At 36.6% G+C, this 16,049-nt stretch overlaps 2 protein-coding genes across 9 annotated transcripts in view; both read right to left on the bottom strand.

Moving 5' to 3' along the window:
• Cngl (Cyclic nucleotide-gated ion channel-like) overlaps positions 1–16,049 on the bottom strand; it is a 190,367-nt gene that overhangs the window by 12,768 nt on the left and 161,550 nt on the right. For 4 of the 6 annotated variants that reach the window (XM_090158261.1, XM_090158262.1, XM_090158264.1 and 1 more), the window contains exons 5-11: positions 10,499–10,557; positions 10,271–10,332; positions 7,081–7,275; positions 6,845–6,999; positions 3,127–3,210; positions 2,148–2,244; positions 823–1,094 (exon numbers count right to left, since the gene is read on the bottom strand). In XM_090158261.1, the coding sequence (XP_090014387.1) occupies positions 823–1,094; positions 2,148–2,244; positions 3,127–3,210; positions 6,845–6,999; positions 7,081–7,275; positions 10,271–10,332; positions 10,499–10,557 (924 nt within the window). The remainder of the gene's footprint in view (positions 1–822; positions 1,095–2,147; positions 2,245–3,126; positions 3,211–6,844; positions 7,000–7,080; positions 7,276–10,270; positions 10,333–10,498; positions 10,558–16,049) is intronic. The other 2 variants (XM_090158263.1, XM_090158266.1) reach the window with 2 other exon arrangements.
• Positions 13,449–15,256, bottom strand: LOC149927300 (death-associated inhibitor of apoptosis 2-like). 3 transcript variants are annotated; one of them, XM_090158603.1, is made up of 4 exons: positions 14,952–15,256; positions 14,569–14,623; positions 14,132–14,478; positions 13,449–13,931 (listed from the first exon to the last, which is right to left on the bottom strand). In XM_090158603.1, the coding sequence occupies exon 4, from the start codon at positions 13,922–13,924 to the stop codon at positions 13,547–13,549; it is 378 nt and encodes a 125-aa protein (XP_090014729.1). In that variant the 5' UTR covers positions 13,925–13,931; positions 14,132–14,478; positions 14,569–14,623; positions 14,952–15,256; the 3' UTR covers positions 13,449–13,546. The 3 variants fall into 3 exon arrangements, with proteins under 3 accessions (XP_090014729.1, XP_090014728.1, XP_090014730.1); XM_090158602.1 differs by lacking the exon at positions 14,952–15,256 and having other exon boundaries at positions 14,569–14,791; XM_090158604.1 differs by lacking the exon at positions 14,952–15,256 and having other exon boundaries at positions 13,449–13,926; positions 14,569–14,791.

Raw genomic sequence — 16,049 nt, 5'->3', positions numbered from 1 at the left:
AAAAATAAAACTAAATGAATAGTTATCTTAAATTTAATTACTTTTATGTTGTAAAAACCTAAAACCAGAATGTAAAATAGTTTAGAAACTAAGCTCGAGCCAAACAATTCAAATTTTGGCGCGAATCACCAAATATTTGAAAAGGTAAAGACAAGGAAGAACGCCACCTATCGGTCTTTCCCGCGTAAGCCGAAAGCTGCTGTCACCACCTAGATGATGAGAGTGCACAGGCCTTTATAATAACGTAGGCACCGGTCTATTCCTACTAAAAACACGGGACTAGAAATACACGAATAGAAAAACTTGCAGACGAAAAGCCGATTAGAAGTGTAAAGGTTCTACGATAGATGGCGATACTTGTTATGTCCGCGAATTTTTTACTGCCCCGCCTAAAACGGGAGACGACCACTCCAGGTTTACTTGAATCCTCCTAGGTATAATAATTCTTTCCATAAAATCATTCCCGACTATCTTGCCTCCCTGCCGAACATTGCGGCCAGAACTTTGACAATATAAAGAAAAACCGGTTGTAAGTCCAGTTGCGGTCGCGCAAATTCTATATTTGACTTTGATGGGGATTTTATGGAAGCATCTAAAACCCCACTTCGCATAATCGGCGAAATTACCATTGACGATAGGCCTATTAAGTTACGGGTTTACGAACGCGAAGTTGGCCAGTTAAACCGTCTAAACATACACGCGATATAGCTGTTGACATTCCCCGAGGTCAATCGGTCCAAAGCGATTTGGATTAGCGTCACGTAAGCACCAAGCGATACTCGGTCGCGCACCAACGGTCCAAATTAATTATTTTTCACCTACTCGGTAGAGCCCGTTTTGGATCGTAACAGTCGCTGAAGGTTTTGAACGTCTTTTTTGAGTTTGAGCATGGCGGGTTTCAATTTCCGGTTGGTTTCCTTGCTTCCTTTGAAGGATCCGGAGGCGCTAGTGGCGTCCTTGCCCTGGCCGGAAGCGGCTCCGGAGGCGATGGCGCTCGGGGTGCTGGCGGCGCTCGTCTCTTCTTGCCGCTTCGAAGCCACGGCGGCCAACCGGGCCTCCATCAACCGTTTTCGACCCATTGTCTGTAAAATTTCCTGTTAGGAACATAAGCCGCGTAGTTACACTTAAAGAAGAGACTAGTTTATACCACTACCATTAAGAATTCAAGAAAAAGCAAATAGAAACCAAGCCAAATCGGTTATTCCCAAAATAAGACGTAGAAGGGACAGTTAGTTTTTAGGGTCTTTTCCTGAGATGTTTATTACGTTTATTTCCATTCGACCGAATCCCATTCGACCGAAAGAATTTTAAAATGTAGCCCAATTGGCGTGGTGATTTGGTATTTTATTTATAAGGTATGTACTATCGAAGATCCATGTTTAGGTTAGGTTAGGTTAGGTTAGGTTAGGTTAGGTTAGGTTAGAGTTGGTTAAGTTTACTATTTCAGTTTTGGTTCAGTTACTTTTCTTGACTAGGTGAAGCTAAAAATATAATTCCTGCTCATTCCATTTTATCTTAAAATAAATGCATAGTACAAAGCCAATTTATATAGCAGCGTTCGGTCGAATGGGACACATAAAAGCGTTCGGTCGAATGGGACACATAAAAACCGCACGTTTCGGCGGAATTCGGTCGAATGGGACACCTCAAAAACCGCCTTCGGTCGAATGCGATTTCGGTCGAATGGGACTAAAGCGTTTATTAGTCCGTATGTCAACTCGCTGCAATTTCAAATGGTTAATTACTCACGCTTAAACGCTCGTTTTCGATAGGGCTAAAACGGCGGAACGCCGAAAGTTGACGCAAAAAAAAGTGGTCTAAAGGCTGGTTTTCATAGGGCAAAAACGCTGCAACGGCAAGCGCCGACTTCTTTAAGCTTGTTTTCCACTAGCACGCGTCATAATGTTATTTTCGTTACGCGCGTAAAAACGTTTGAACGTTTCAAAGCTGAGAAACGCGTCGTTGCGCGCGCCAGTGGAAAACAAGCATTAGGCGTTCCTAGTTGCAGCGTATTTGTCCTAGCGAATTAGAAAATTGCGAATCACCGATTTTAAGTGAAAGTGATTGCTTTAAAAACATTTGGCGTGCACTACGATTAGACTAAAGGATTGAAAAAAAGAGGGGATGATGTGAAAGAGTCAACCTACTTGCGCTTCGGGATAGTCTTTCATAGCTGCCAGAACATCTTCCCTGGAAAGACTGAAAAGCTCCGAATAGCCCACGGAACACACGTCCGCAGTTCTTCTACCGGGAGAGGAAAACGCAAAACGCACTTTAGGAACAAGCCATAGTATTATGACACCTTGGACTAATTAGTACAGGGATATTTACTCACTAAAACGCAAAAACACTTCTTTCCATCCCTCTCCCGACTAAAAAAAGCGTAACTCACTCTGCGCATGTGCACGGAACGGCCATTTTTAAAAAACCGTAGTTCCGTCAATGAGGTAGAATATGAACTAGAGATCCAAACAAATCTGGGATTCGCGGGACACGTTTTATTTGAGTAGGAGAATTAGGCTTAAGTTTCAACTCTATCGAATCGTGTTGGCGCCATCTGTTTCTATAAGCAGACACTTTTGCAACATATATTAAGGTTTAGTTTTCCAATAACACGATAGATGGCGCCAACACGATTTGATTGAGTTCATTTACTAAGCCTAACTCTCCAACTCAACAAATACTGTAGGTTCTGGAGGCGGATTTGGATCTCTATTTATTTTACCTCATTGAGTTCCGTATATTTGCGGCTACAGGATTATAAGTAATAAACGAAGGTGGATTTTCCTGCTGATGATCATAGAAATAAATTTTACTCTCTTGATAATGGAACGACGGTCATTCCGAAACTAGTTGAGAATTTGTATAGAATTTTTAAAGTGTATATAAAGAAATTTATTCATGCATATAATGAAAGTGTCTGAAAATTTATTTCTATTACAGATTTTTAAACATGGCCGCTCCTTAAGGTACTTTCGCGCTTGCGCAGTCACTGTTACGCATATTTTTCTCGATAGAGGGATGTGAAGAGTGTTTCGCAATTGCTAAATAAATTATAATTATATGGCACCGAAACTTCCCTGTATTAATTAGTCCAAGATGACACGGTAAGCTTTGGACAATTACCTGTTGAAGCCGTCTAGATTTAGGATACCAATTTCACCGAAGAAATCTCCGGCTTTCATTTGAGTCAGCACCTTTCCGGTTTCGCTGCTCAACGAATGGAATAATAAGAATTAAGGTACATTAATAATAATAATAATAATAATAATAATCAGCTAGGCTAATACCCAAGGCACCACCTTAGGCCTAAGTCATCGAGCGACTTTTAAAGCCTTTAATTCAGGTGGCCGGGTTACAATGCGTAGGAGGGTGGTGGCAAGCCCTGCAAGCCACGTGAGCCAACAGCTCCCTACACTAACTATTACCGTTAACCTTAACAAGTTTTTATGGAAGGGGAAACCGAAGATCTCTGGGGTAAACCCCTTAAACCAGTGGGGAGAGAACTTGCAAACTCAACGCAGCACGGGCCAAAAAATATTGCTACACATTGTTTGACAACATTACCACAATTTGTTGGGCACACATAGGCAGGGCTGGATTTAACGAACTGGAGGCCGTGTGCTTGGAGACCCCAAATTAATGGACCAACTGGAGGCCCTGTGATAGGAGACTTTTGGAGGCAACAAATTAATGGGCAGGAGATGGAGTCCAAGCCCTTACGAGGCCCAGCCTTTATACGACGAAGAGGCTGAGGCTCTGTACTTAAGTACAATGGGAAATCCCACACTGCACAAAAGACTGGTTCAACTCGGGTAAAAACGGGTCAAAGGTGAGCATTGACGCAAAAAAAAGCCGTTAAGCCTTGGATTCCACTAGCGCGCGAAACGGTGCGTTACTCATCTTTTAGAACGTACAAACGTAAAAATGCATTTTAATAATTAATAATTATCAGCTAGGTTAATACCCAAGGTACCACCTTAGGCCCAAGTCCTCTAGCGACTTTTATTGCCTTTAAATCAGGTGGCCGTGTTACAATGCGTAGGAGGGTGGTGGCAAGCTCTTCATGCCAAGTGAGCCAACAGCTCCCTACACTTACTATTACCGTTAACCTCTACAAGTGTTTATGTAGTGGAAACCAAGTATTAGGCCAATAGTACAATTGTTTTTGCGTCGACACTCGCCGTTGCGGCGTTTTTCCCCTTGTGAAAAACAGCTTTACCGTAACGCCTTTACCCAAGTTTTCAAATACAAAACTGAATTTCAAGACTGAGGCTTAGATACAAATATTTAAATCTAATAATTTTCATACACAATCTCTTTTGATTAAAGAGATAGTGTCAGAATTTTCTACGTATATGAAGTTTTTTCATCAATTATTTAAAAATATAGTAAAGAAAAATATAGCTATAAAACATTTGGTATAAATATAAATATTCACGATTAATTTCAAATTTTAAAATAGAAAGATAGCGTAACTTTTTTTTATCACATACTGTCTACGTCATAGATAGGTTGATGTTTATTGGTTGCTACTAGAGCGAACTGGAGATAGAATTTTTAGGGGATGACAGGAGGAAATTTTACTCCCATCGCTTTCTTTTGATCCGAGTTTCACGCTTTAAGATTCTAAGCTTACAAATCCTCTACGCGATAGTAGAAAAAGACTACTGGAAATTCCCCGCCGCTCGAGCGCGCCGAAATCTACCAAACTCATGACGTCAACAATCTGTGAAGTTTTGCGCGGCTATTGAAATACCATTATTTTACATTAAAATATAAAACTAAATACTAATTCAAAGTGCTAATATGTATATATATTCTGATTCAGGACTTAAAAATCTATCATAACGTGTAAGCCAAAGAACAAAATTTTAAATTAATCTGAGTTGGCACTATCTCTTTAAACGAAACTAAATGAAAATAAAAATATTACCAGAAGTATATAGCGTATTTTTTACGAGAGAAGTGACCACCATATATTGATTTTCTAATACTATTTCACCGGTAAAATATGGTTTATCAATAGGTAAATATCCCTACACAGTGTCATTTTTACATCTTTAAGCAAAGTAATAAAGTGGGTAATTTTGAGCCGTTTTACGGTGTATACATCCGCGGTTTGGCGGGATATTCGCGCCTAATGGAATCCGCGTGTTTCATTTTAATGCCCCTAAATTGATACTTCTCTATATCAAGTTCCACGTATTTTATTCGTAGCTTGCTCGTGGTTGTTGCTTGTGTTCGTTGCCAAACTAACGCGTATTGGTCGGCTATGACATTAAGACGCCCACGCGGGGTTTAGCTACGACCATGGACCAAGAATCTAAGGGGACTCCAATGTTCAGGCTTCAAAAATCACGCGTTAATACTTGTAATATCACGGGTAATTTTAATTCAATGTGGACAAACTTGGCGTCGATGAAGTCGATTTCCGGCGTAGTTTCGGTGAGAAGCTGAAGCGCCCACGTTCAATTTGGGCAAAATGGCGCCGTTGTTGTCGGTTAAATGATTAGACTTAGTAAGTTTTACACCTTTTATTTTTGAAATTGGTTCCTTAAAAGTTTAAGTAATGTAATTAAACATTATGTTAAGTAAAAATAATCAGTAAGACGCGTATGGCTGAGGTTTTCTAATCAAATTAACTGGAATCCATTTAATTTCTAAACTTAAAAAAATTAATGAACTAAGCCTAACCTAACTTTCTCGCACGTACTGTCGCCTATAAGCCCCGACTAAGATTCTCGTAGTGATAGTTGAACAGAATTCTTGAGGCGCTTCAAAGCGGATGGTGAGCCTCAGTAACCTTACCGTGTCAAAATATCGGAAACAGTGAGTCCCCTTAGATTCTTGGTCCTTGCTTACGAAGCTACGAGCAAACACCCAATAGTTATAAAAATATATTTTTGAGAATGACGTGTTCTTTTGTTCGCCTGTTAACGTACCAAATATTTTCACGGAGCGTGTTTCGCGAACTCAGGCCCAAAATTGTATTGACCAACGAAAGTGGTTAAACATAGGATTTAAAAGCCGTCATATAATGTTAAACCAGGAGTATTCGAACAGAAACCTATGCGGAGTTTGCAGACGCGTCATGTAAATTCTAGTGTTGGAAGCGAAATCCGTTGCAATTACTGTCAAGCTCAAATTGAATCGAAATCCATCCTTAGCGCTACCTATCGTGCTAAGGCGAAACTAAATGAGCGCAGTGGATGGCAGCCAATTAAAATTAAGACAGCCAAATCAGAGCGACTATTACGCAGCAAACATTTTACCCGTGACCTTTACATTAAACCCATAAACCAAAGCTTCAGCAGTGGCGTAGGAACGGGTGGTACAGGGGTACAATGTATCCCCCTTAAAATCGTTCTACGCGCCTGCACTTCAGTTCGCATTTCAAAGATTTTTTCATAGGGATAATGCCAATAGAGGTCCATTTCGAAATACCCGAGGTCTTACCAGATGGCGGCAGTAGTCTGAAACGTAGAAATTTTAATTTAAGCTAATATTTTTTCTGGTTTCTTTTATGACGAATTTTTGTTTTAATGAATCACAGAATCGTTTTAAAAATTCGGACCAAATTTAACTTCCATATACCCGTGATAACAAATCCAACGAATGATAATTTGGCTTTTTAAAGCCCTATTTTCGAAATTCAAACGATTTTGTGGCATTTTAAAATAGCTTAAAATAGCATTAGCTGTTGTTAATAAATCCCTTTCCATCAAAACGTTTAGATTGGCGCCATCTAGTATAAATAAAAGCGTTAAAATCGAACCTCTAAGGGCTTCGGTCTAATGGTTTGTTTCCCTGTACGAATGATCCGGATAAAAGGCGCGTTTACCTGATGACTTCCAAAATGCCATCAGCGATGATGAACATTTCCCGGGCGACTTCTCCCTTCCGACAGATCATATCGCCGGGGGTAAAAATGTAAGCCTTCATCTTTAGCACCAAATCGTGTAGGAACTCGGGTTGGCACTCTTGAAAAATAGTCACCTGGAATGTCAACAAGAGGGGACAAAAACGGTTTCATTTAAAGGAAGATTAATGACAAGGTATTTTGATTTATTTTGTTACCTTCTTTAACGTTTTCAAATTGACGTGTAAGGCAAGCTCGGTTTTTAACTTGTCGGGCAGAATCCCCAGAGCGGAGTTGATGTCTCCTCCTCCTTGCATCCGCCCACGGGACCACGAGTAATCGTACCACCTCTGAACCCTCCTCTGCATATTGTGCGGGACTTTGTGGTGTCGCATGTACAATTTAGCACCATCCTATAGTTTCAACTCATTTTTAACCAACGACATCTCTGGCTACATTTTAAAATAACCTTATGAACCCGAATCATAAGCGAAAAACCGCATTCTTCAAAATTAATCGCCTGCCAGCGCCCCTACAGAGAAAAACGCCAAACTTTTCCACTCGAATACAAATCGCTCGCGTTAAAAGGTTTGATGTCCAGTTAAACATATTAATTGAGTTAATTTATTGATATTAGGACTAGCATCTTTGCTATTTGGGTGGAAATCTTTCTAATATCGGACACCGTGGCGCTACAAGCGGTACTGCTCTAAAGGTACCAAGGTATTTGGGTGGAAATCTATCTAATATCGGACACCGTGGCGCTACAAGCGGTACTGCTCTAAAGGTACCAAGCTATTTGGGTGGAAATCTTTCTAATATCGGACACCGTGGCCCAACAAGCGGTACTGCTCTAAAGGTACCAAGCTATTTGGGTGGAAATCTATCTAATATCGGACACCGTGGCGCTACAAGCGGTACTGCTCTAAAGGTACCAAGCTATTTGGGTGGAAATCTTTCTAATATCGGACACCGTGGCGCTACAAGCGGTACTGCTCTAAAGGTACCAAGCTATTTGGGTGGAAATCTTTCTAATATCGGACACCGTGGCACTACAAGCGGTACTGCTCTAAAGGTACCAAGCTATTTGGGTAGAAATCTTTCTAATATCGGACACCGTGGCGCTACAAGCAGTACTGCTTTAAAGGTACCAAGCTATTTGGGTGGAAATCTTTCTAATATCGGACACCGTGGCGCTACAAGCGGTATTGTTCTAAAGGTACCAAGCACCCAAACTAGATTCGGGTCCAGTAGTTTATTTGTCTAAGTTTACAACCACTATACGTTAAATAATAGTTCCAGGCCCCATGAGAACCGTTATTTATTGAAACCACTATAACTTTTAGGGGTAGAAATCCGCTTTTACATACACGCTCGCTGCACGGGCCCCGGTAATATGTACGTCTTTCGTTGCGATGATATCCCATCGGGAAGAAGAGCTTACAATTTTGGCCTAGAGAGGGCTCTGATATCCACCGAACACTCGCGTTGAAATAAACTTTCAAATATTCAACACTTTTTGGAAGGCTTAAAATAAGTAAAAGAAATAGTCCCTTTGAATTTCTATTTCGGAAAGAGACCCGGTAATGCGGTTAATAATAAAACCCGAAGAAGAGATCCGCCCTTATAGTTCCCGAGAGAGTTCATAGATGGAGCCTTTAATACCGAAAACCGTCCTCGTCTACTAAGTCCCTTATTTTATTTAGCCTCCTTCCTGGAACTCCGAACTACAAAGTCACGTTTACAGTTTAGTACGCGTGGAAAGCCTCGTTGAAGTCTTCGCGTTGACGTTCATAATAATGGTACTTAACCTCGCACTCTCTATCTTTCTGGCCGAAGAAAGCGGAAACGTGAAAATTCGGTAGCACTCTTAATACCAATTTATCGTTCGTTATCCAAGATATCGCGAAAAGAATGAAATATGTATTTTCTCGGGAAGACGAGAATTTTTTCACGACTCACATATTTTACTTTGGAAATACGTTCATTTGGAATTCTGCAAACGCGTTTTCGGGGTTATAGTTAAAAGGGCCGAACGACGCGGAAGTTTCAGATCAAAGAGCGAAATTTTTCATCTTTCTCAGAATCCTCCCCTTTTCAACCGACGGTATTTCACGGTTAAAAATTAAATCTTCAAAATAACAACAAAAAACTACTCGGAGTACGTCAAGAAGATAAAAATTCGATTCTCCACTTAAGAAAAATTATTCGTTAGAATTATTATTCTTTCCGTTAAGAATTTGCTAAGTGTCAAGTTAAAAATTATTATTTTAAAGATGGTGGACTAAGCCTATGATTTAAATTCACATATTTTAATAAATAAATATATATTTAATATTTATATTTATTTATATTAAAATTTATTATTTATTTATTTTATTTATATTTAAATTTATTTTATTTAAATTTATTTTATTTATATTTAAATTTATTTATATTTCAATATATTTATTTATATTTCAATATATTTATTTATATTTCAATATATTTATTTATATTTCAATATATTTATTTATATTTCAATATATTTATATATATTTCAATATATTTATATATATTTCAATATATTTATTTATATTTCAATATATTTATTTATATTTCAATATATTTATTTATATTTCAATATATTTATTTATATTTCAATATATTTATATATATTTCAATATAATTATTTATATTTCAATATATTTATTTATATTTCAATATATTTATTTATATATATTTATTTATATTTCAATATTTATTTATATATATTTATATATATTTATATATATTTATATATATTTATTTATATTTCAATATTTATTTATATATATTTCAATATTTATTTATATATATTTATATATATTTATTTATATTTAAATATTTATTTATAAATTTTTTTATAAATATTTATATATATTATTTATATATTTATATTTTTCAATATAATAAACATTATTTATAAATATTTATTTATATTATTTATATATTTATATTTTTCAATATAATATACAATTATTTATAAATATTTATTTATATTATTTATATATTTATATTTTTCAATATAATATACAATTATTTATAAATATTTATTTATATTATTTATATATTTATATTTTTCAATATAATATACAATTATTTAATATATTATTTAAACTTAAATATATCGTTGAAAATTAGCGAATTTATCCGAAATTTGTTACCTGTGACTGAAAATTATTAACCAAAGTAACTAGTCTCTATTTGGATTGATCATTTTGATCAAGGTTAGTGAGAATGCTGGAAGGCATTCTCACCCTTCTTAAGAAGATCAGTCCAGAGTTTGGGAAGTTATAATTATCATATTCAAGTTGAGAATGTTTAGCTTCTTTACGTACCCTTGGTGTTTCGCGAGAATAAAAGTTCTATAAATAGTAGTAATCCTACCAAAAGTCTTTCGAACTCCAAACGACTAGCATTTCGGTTGGTTATAACGTTTCCAACTTGACCTAAAATAACACAAAGAGTAGCGTTATGAGTTACGACAATCTGTATATAAATGTTAAATTAGAACAACACCTAAAAGTTACTACAATATTTCAAATGTACACAAAAACAATCACAATACTACTTTAAGGCGTTTTCGTACTTAAAAATGTACCAAAATGAGCTTACCGACGATTGTAGCAAAAACAAATACACCTATCAGGTAACTGACAATTGTGAAGATATACCTAGAAACAACGGAAAAGAGATCCAATTAGTGATTGCTAGAAACCGATTTGAGAACGGAATCGGTTACCGATATCGCGATTTTATAGATTAATTGGCTCGCGTTTAAATTTACCGATTAATCGGTTGGCCATTAAATTTACCGATTAATCGGCTCGCCTTTAAATATACCGAGGAATCTGTTCGATTTTAAATGTATTAATAACTCGGGTTGAGGTTAAATTTACCGATTAATCTGGTTGAGTTTAAATTTACCGATTAATCGGGTTGAGTTTAAATTTATCGATTAATCGGGTTGAGTTTAAATTTACCGATTAATGGGGTTGAGTTTAAATTTACCGATTAATCGGGTTGAGTTTAAATTTACCGATTAATCGGGTTGAGGTTAAATTTACCGATTAATCTGGTTGAGTTTAAATTTACCGATTAATCGGGTTGAGTTTAAATTTACCGATTAATCGGGTTGAGTTTAAATTTACCGATTAATCTGGTTGAGTTTAAATTTACCGATTAATCTGGTTGAGTTTAAATTTACCGATTAATCGGGTTGAGTTTAAATTTATCGAGTAATCGGGTTGAGTTTAAATTATCGATCAATCGGCTAAACTACCGATTCCTATTTCAAATTGTTTTTACTGATTATTTAAAAGTAAATTTTCTCAAAACGTCGATATAGATGGCGCTACTGTTATAGCTTTAAACCTTGACATAGCTAACGTTGGTAAATACGACCTATACCGATTTAAACCGGTGTTTATACCAATTATCCAAAAGCAAACTGTCTCAAATAACCGCATAGCTGGCGCTTTGGTTTAAATAATAACCTTGCACGTTGACATAGCTGACGTCAGCTGTTACGTCAGCTTTTTCCAAAGATAACGGTTAAAAATAGGTATCGGTCCCGGGAAGGGTTAAATTATTCTATCGAAACAGCACTTGAATAAATTTACTTTCAACTATCTATATATAATAATAATAACAATCAGCTAGGCTAATACCCAAGGCACCACCTTAGGCCTAAGTCATCAAGCGACTTTTGAAGCCATTAATTCAGGTGGCCGGGTTACAATGCGTAGGAGGGTGGTGGCAAGCCCTTCAAGCCACGCGAACCAACAGCTCCCTACACTAACTATTACCGTTAACCTCAACCAATATTTGTCAACCAATCAATAAATATGCCAAAATGTCTCAAAACTATTAAGGATAACCAAAAACAAATTATATTATTATATATTATTATTATAATTATAATTCGATCCGAATTTCCGGTAGCTCCTCCTTTTTCGTCACGTGACCTTCCCCATTTTCAAAACCAGTTATTCTGTAGCTATACCAAAGATAATAGTTGATTTTATAAAATAAAAAGTGGTCTTGCCCAGCTTGTTAAAATGTTGCTCTTACGTCACAAGACACAGCTTTATTAGTATATTTTGCGCACGAGCGATTTGCACTTGCGCGCTAGAAAAAGCTATATTCCTCGCGACTGTAGCGCGCGCTAGTAGGCTTGTGAAAGTAAGAGGCTGTGACGTAAGAGCAACATTTAAACAAGAAGGCCAAGTTAGTTTATAAAAAGAACTATTTAAACTCGTACCCTAGATTCGAAATAACTCCCTCGCGCGTTGCCGATAGCGTTTACAAACTTCCCGCTGGAACTCAGAAACAAATTCGCTCCATGGTTTGCGCCTTACCGCAACCGATGGAGCCCGATTTTTCTGAGGTCACGTGCCGGAAAAGGGTAAACGCTTCGTAACAAAATCGTCAATGGGAAAGCTCTCAGTAGGTGGTTTTTTTTCGCCTGTCCCAGGACAAAACGTGTAAACTTTTTACCCTAAAACGTTTTATTCGCCTGTTCTCGGGGTAAGATTTACCCTGTCCCGAATTTTGTTCGCTTGTTCCAGAGCTCTAAGGTTACACTTTTTACTCCTCCTCGAAAGGAGGTGTAGAGGGAGTAATCTAGCTTATATAGAAAATTCGTCCGCTTAAATTTCATTTCACGAAAACATAACGGGTTTTGAACATCTTCACATGTGGCAAGCTTTAAATAACGAATATCCAATTGTTAAATGCTATTTAATGACTTTAAAGAGAGAAGGGTGTCTATCCGGTGAATGAGAATTTCATTCTCAATCACCGGATAGACACAAAGAGCTTGGCTCCCGCCGTTCACCCGCGCCTATCCCGTTCCTCCCCCACCCGCGCCTCTCCTCCCTTGATCACCAGAATTTCCAATCACCAGAATTTCTAATCACCAGAATTTCTAATCATCAGATTGCCGCAGCAGTTTTATCTCTCCGAAATAATTAATGTACCCAAAATTGGACAGCCAGTTTATTATTCTTTTTAGGGGAATCTCTATGGGAGTTTAACATTACAATAAAGCTAAAAGGTCCAGTTTGGGGTACATTTGGTCCGAAATGGGGTACATAGGGCCGAAAATGGTGACTTTGGTCGTTTTTGGGGTACATTTGGTCCATTTTGGTCCATTTTTGGGTACATCCCTGCTTTCCCCCATCCCCATTCACTGGATACTTTATCTCTCGTTCACCAGCTCCTTTTCCCCATTGCTATCCCCATTCACTGGATACTTTATCTCTCTCTCTCGATCACCCGCTCCTTTCCCCCATTGCGTTCCTCCCTTAATCACCAGAATTTATAATCACTAGATTATCTCTCCCGTTCACCAGCTGCTTTCCCCCCATCCCCATTCTCCAAAATTAGTTTTTGCTCGTGCAGATATCTGGAGATTAGATTTTTACCCGTTTGCTTATCGCTTCCGAACTCCATAATTTCTAATCTCTAGGTAATAAAAACAAGTTATTTACATTTAATTTTTTATTTTAGAACTTTGTTTACATGTTAGTAGGTACTATCAGATATTCCATTAGATGGTTATCTTGTACATTACTCAATTAAAACAAATTAAAGTAGTTAAGTTTACAGGCATTTAAATGGGGTGAAACGATCTCCTGCAACTTAATTTAATTAAAAGTTCTAACTCACGTATTTGTAGTGTTTAGCAGCAGTATCGTCTGACATACAGTCACAAACGTCTTCTTCAGGTACAGGTGAGATGTATTTGTCAGTGACCGTAGTTGCTTTTGGCGTCGGGGGAATGTCCCATTCTAGCGAAAGGTACTTTTTTTCCGATGGTGAATTATCCCTAGCCGGACAGTTTGGAAAGAATCTAGCGTGTTCAAGTTCTGGTACGTCTCCTGATTCCCATCCTTCTAATACGCCATGGCACTTGTAACATCGTACTTCATCGCCCCGCTGAATATAGTAGAATCCAGCCTTCGCTAGTTGTTCCTTAGTAACGTGCGGATTTTTCCAGTGACGAAACGTTTCAAGTCGATACACTTCAATATCCATAGCTGATCTAGACCAAATACGTTCTATAGTTTCAAATGATACATTCTCTAAGCCTACATTTACCCATAAGTCTACTAAACCTAATTTTATCAATATGGTTAAATTTCTACGCTAAAATTCTCAATATAAACGCTTTTTTCAATATGCAAATTGTTTTAAATATGTCTAAAAATATAGTCTATTTCAAAGAAAAAAATAGTTACTTACTTTATGGGTAGAAATCCTTTGTCGAGCTGTAGAAAAGACAGCGATCCGTCAGCAGGTCTTTACTCGTCAATGCACCGTAGATAAATGACGCATGGAAGATTAATTTATTCCTATCTTGTTGAGAATAATTCATCACGTGATCTAAACTTCAAATAACCCTCAAATTCTATTGGCTGTCTCTCTCTGACAGTTTAAACTGCCTCTAATGATTGACGGCACATATTAACCCACTTGAGTATTTGGAAAAAACCCTTTGCTACTCAAAGGAGAGTTTTGGAAATACCACGTTGACGATAACAAAATCGAGCTCTCACTAGAAAATGTTTTGACGTCACCCAGATGAGATCCTATTGAACGAGATATTTCCGAACTAATAATTATCACGTGATCAAATCTGCAACTAATGATACTCATTGACGTCACATAATTTTACCCACTTGAAAAAAAAACCCATTGTAGATTCCTCTCGGGAGCTTTTGATGGAATCATATCCTAGAAAACAATACAATTAATAGAAATTTACATTAAATTAGTATACTATTAATACCATTTTGCGAACTACAGTGAAAAAAGTTACAATTTTACGGTAGAAACGTTTTCAATAACTTAATTGTCTAAAATGTATACTCTACAACAAAAACAAAATAGTAAATTACTTTCTACGCTAATCTTGGCCTAAAAAAAAAGCAAAATACTAAAATTCATTTTTAACTCTAATTCAGATTCCTACCTGGTAAGCCTAAATTTAATATACTAAGTATAATATGCCTTAAAGTTCAAATACTGTCTAATACAATAAATATTCATGAAAAATTCTTACTTTGTATGTACAATGAACGCTCCAAAAGGCTGAAAATGTAACATGGGACAAGACAGAATTTCTACCCAAACCTTTCCGATTGTATCGTCAAATAAAACAAAGATCTCGCTAAGTCAAAGTTCAGCTATCTTATCAATGGTACGAGCGCACGCGCTCGGAAAAATGAACGAGTCACGTGAGAATCGGTACGTCACGAGCCCCTATGCATAAATGTTAGGGCGTCTTACTACCATTAGATCTAATCGCACTAGCACATTCTCGAAAAATAAACCAGTTCTTGGGAATAAGAGACGGTTTTTTTATCAAAGATAAGCCAATTTATAGTTTATTGTATGAAAATATTAATTAATTCGGAAATATATTCGATGCTTACTGTTTTTTATAATAATACGCTGAAATACATTTTCCAATACGTAAAAAATTAAAGCTAGACCTAAAAAACCTGTAAAGTGTAAATAGTTAAGACTATTTTTTATCAAAGTAAGCCAAGTTTAAAGCTTATTGTCATTGGTTCCATAACAAAAACCACATTGTAACGTGATAATGGCTGCTCACTAATCCCAATTCCATGTGAAACTCTTTCAGTTTCTTTAAGTTCCTTTTGAGTTACAAAATAGGGTTTTAGAAATAGATTTTTCCTATTTCATTAAATATAAGTATTAAAATTAGAATTGCTTCATTAAATTATGCATTTGTACTGTTGTACTGTACTGTACACAATACCTGCATTTGAAATTGTATAACATAAAAACACAGTTTTTTAAAAAAATATATCAAGGTTTTCAATTCAGTTAAAGGTTCCATAACAAAAACCACATTCGGATCAAAATAAATTTATTTATTTATTTTATTTTTATACAGATTTTTTTCATTTTTTTTTGCCTTAATTTCAATTTTGGGAGTCGGTACCCGTTTCACCGAAGATGAAGATGCTTCGTTTTATTCAGCGTAGGGTAAATCGCCGTGTAAAAAAACATCTAGCATTGCATTAACTTTTTCCTCGTCCTCGTCCGAGACCCCTACAATACGTCTCTCGATCTATAAAGTAAAGAAATCAAAATAATAAGCTAAACGATAATCCATACCTTCTATTCACTA

This window comes from Leiobunum rupestre, chromosome 9 (genome assembly GCF_980474605.1).
Source record: "Leiobunum rupestre chromosome 9, qqLeiRupe1.1.hap1, whole genome shotgun sequence".
Lineage (NCBI taxonomy): Eukaryota > Metazoa > Arthropoda > Arachnida > Opiliones > Sclerosomatidae > Leiobunum > Leiobunum rupestre.
This window is presented reverse-complemented; position numbering and strand designations above follow the sequence as displayed.

What these genes read in the sequence shown, in the direction of transcription:
- LOC149927300 (XM_090158603.1), bottom strand. Translation starts at nt 13,924, where the DNA reads ATGGATATTGAAGTGTATCGACTTGAAACGTTTCGTCACTGGAAAAAT.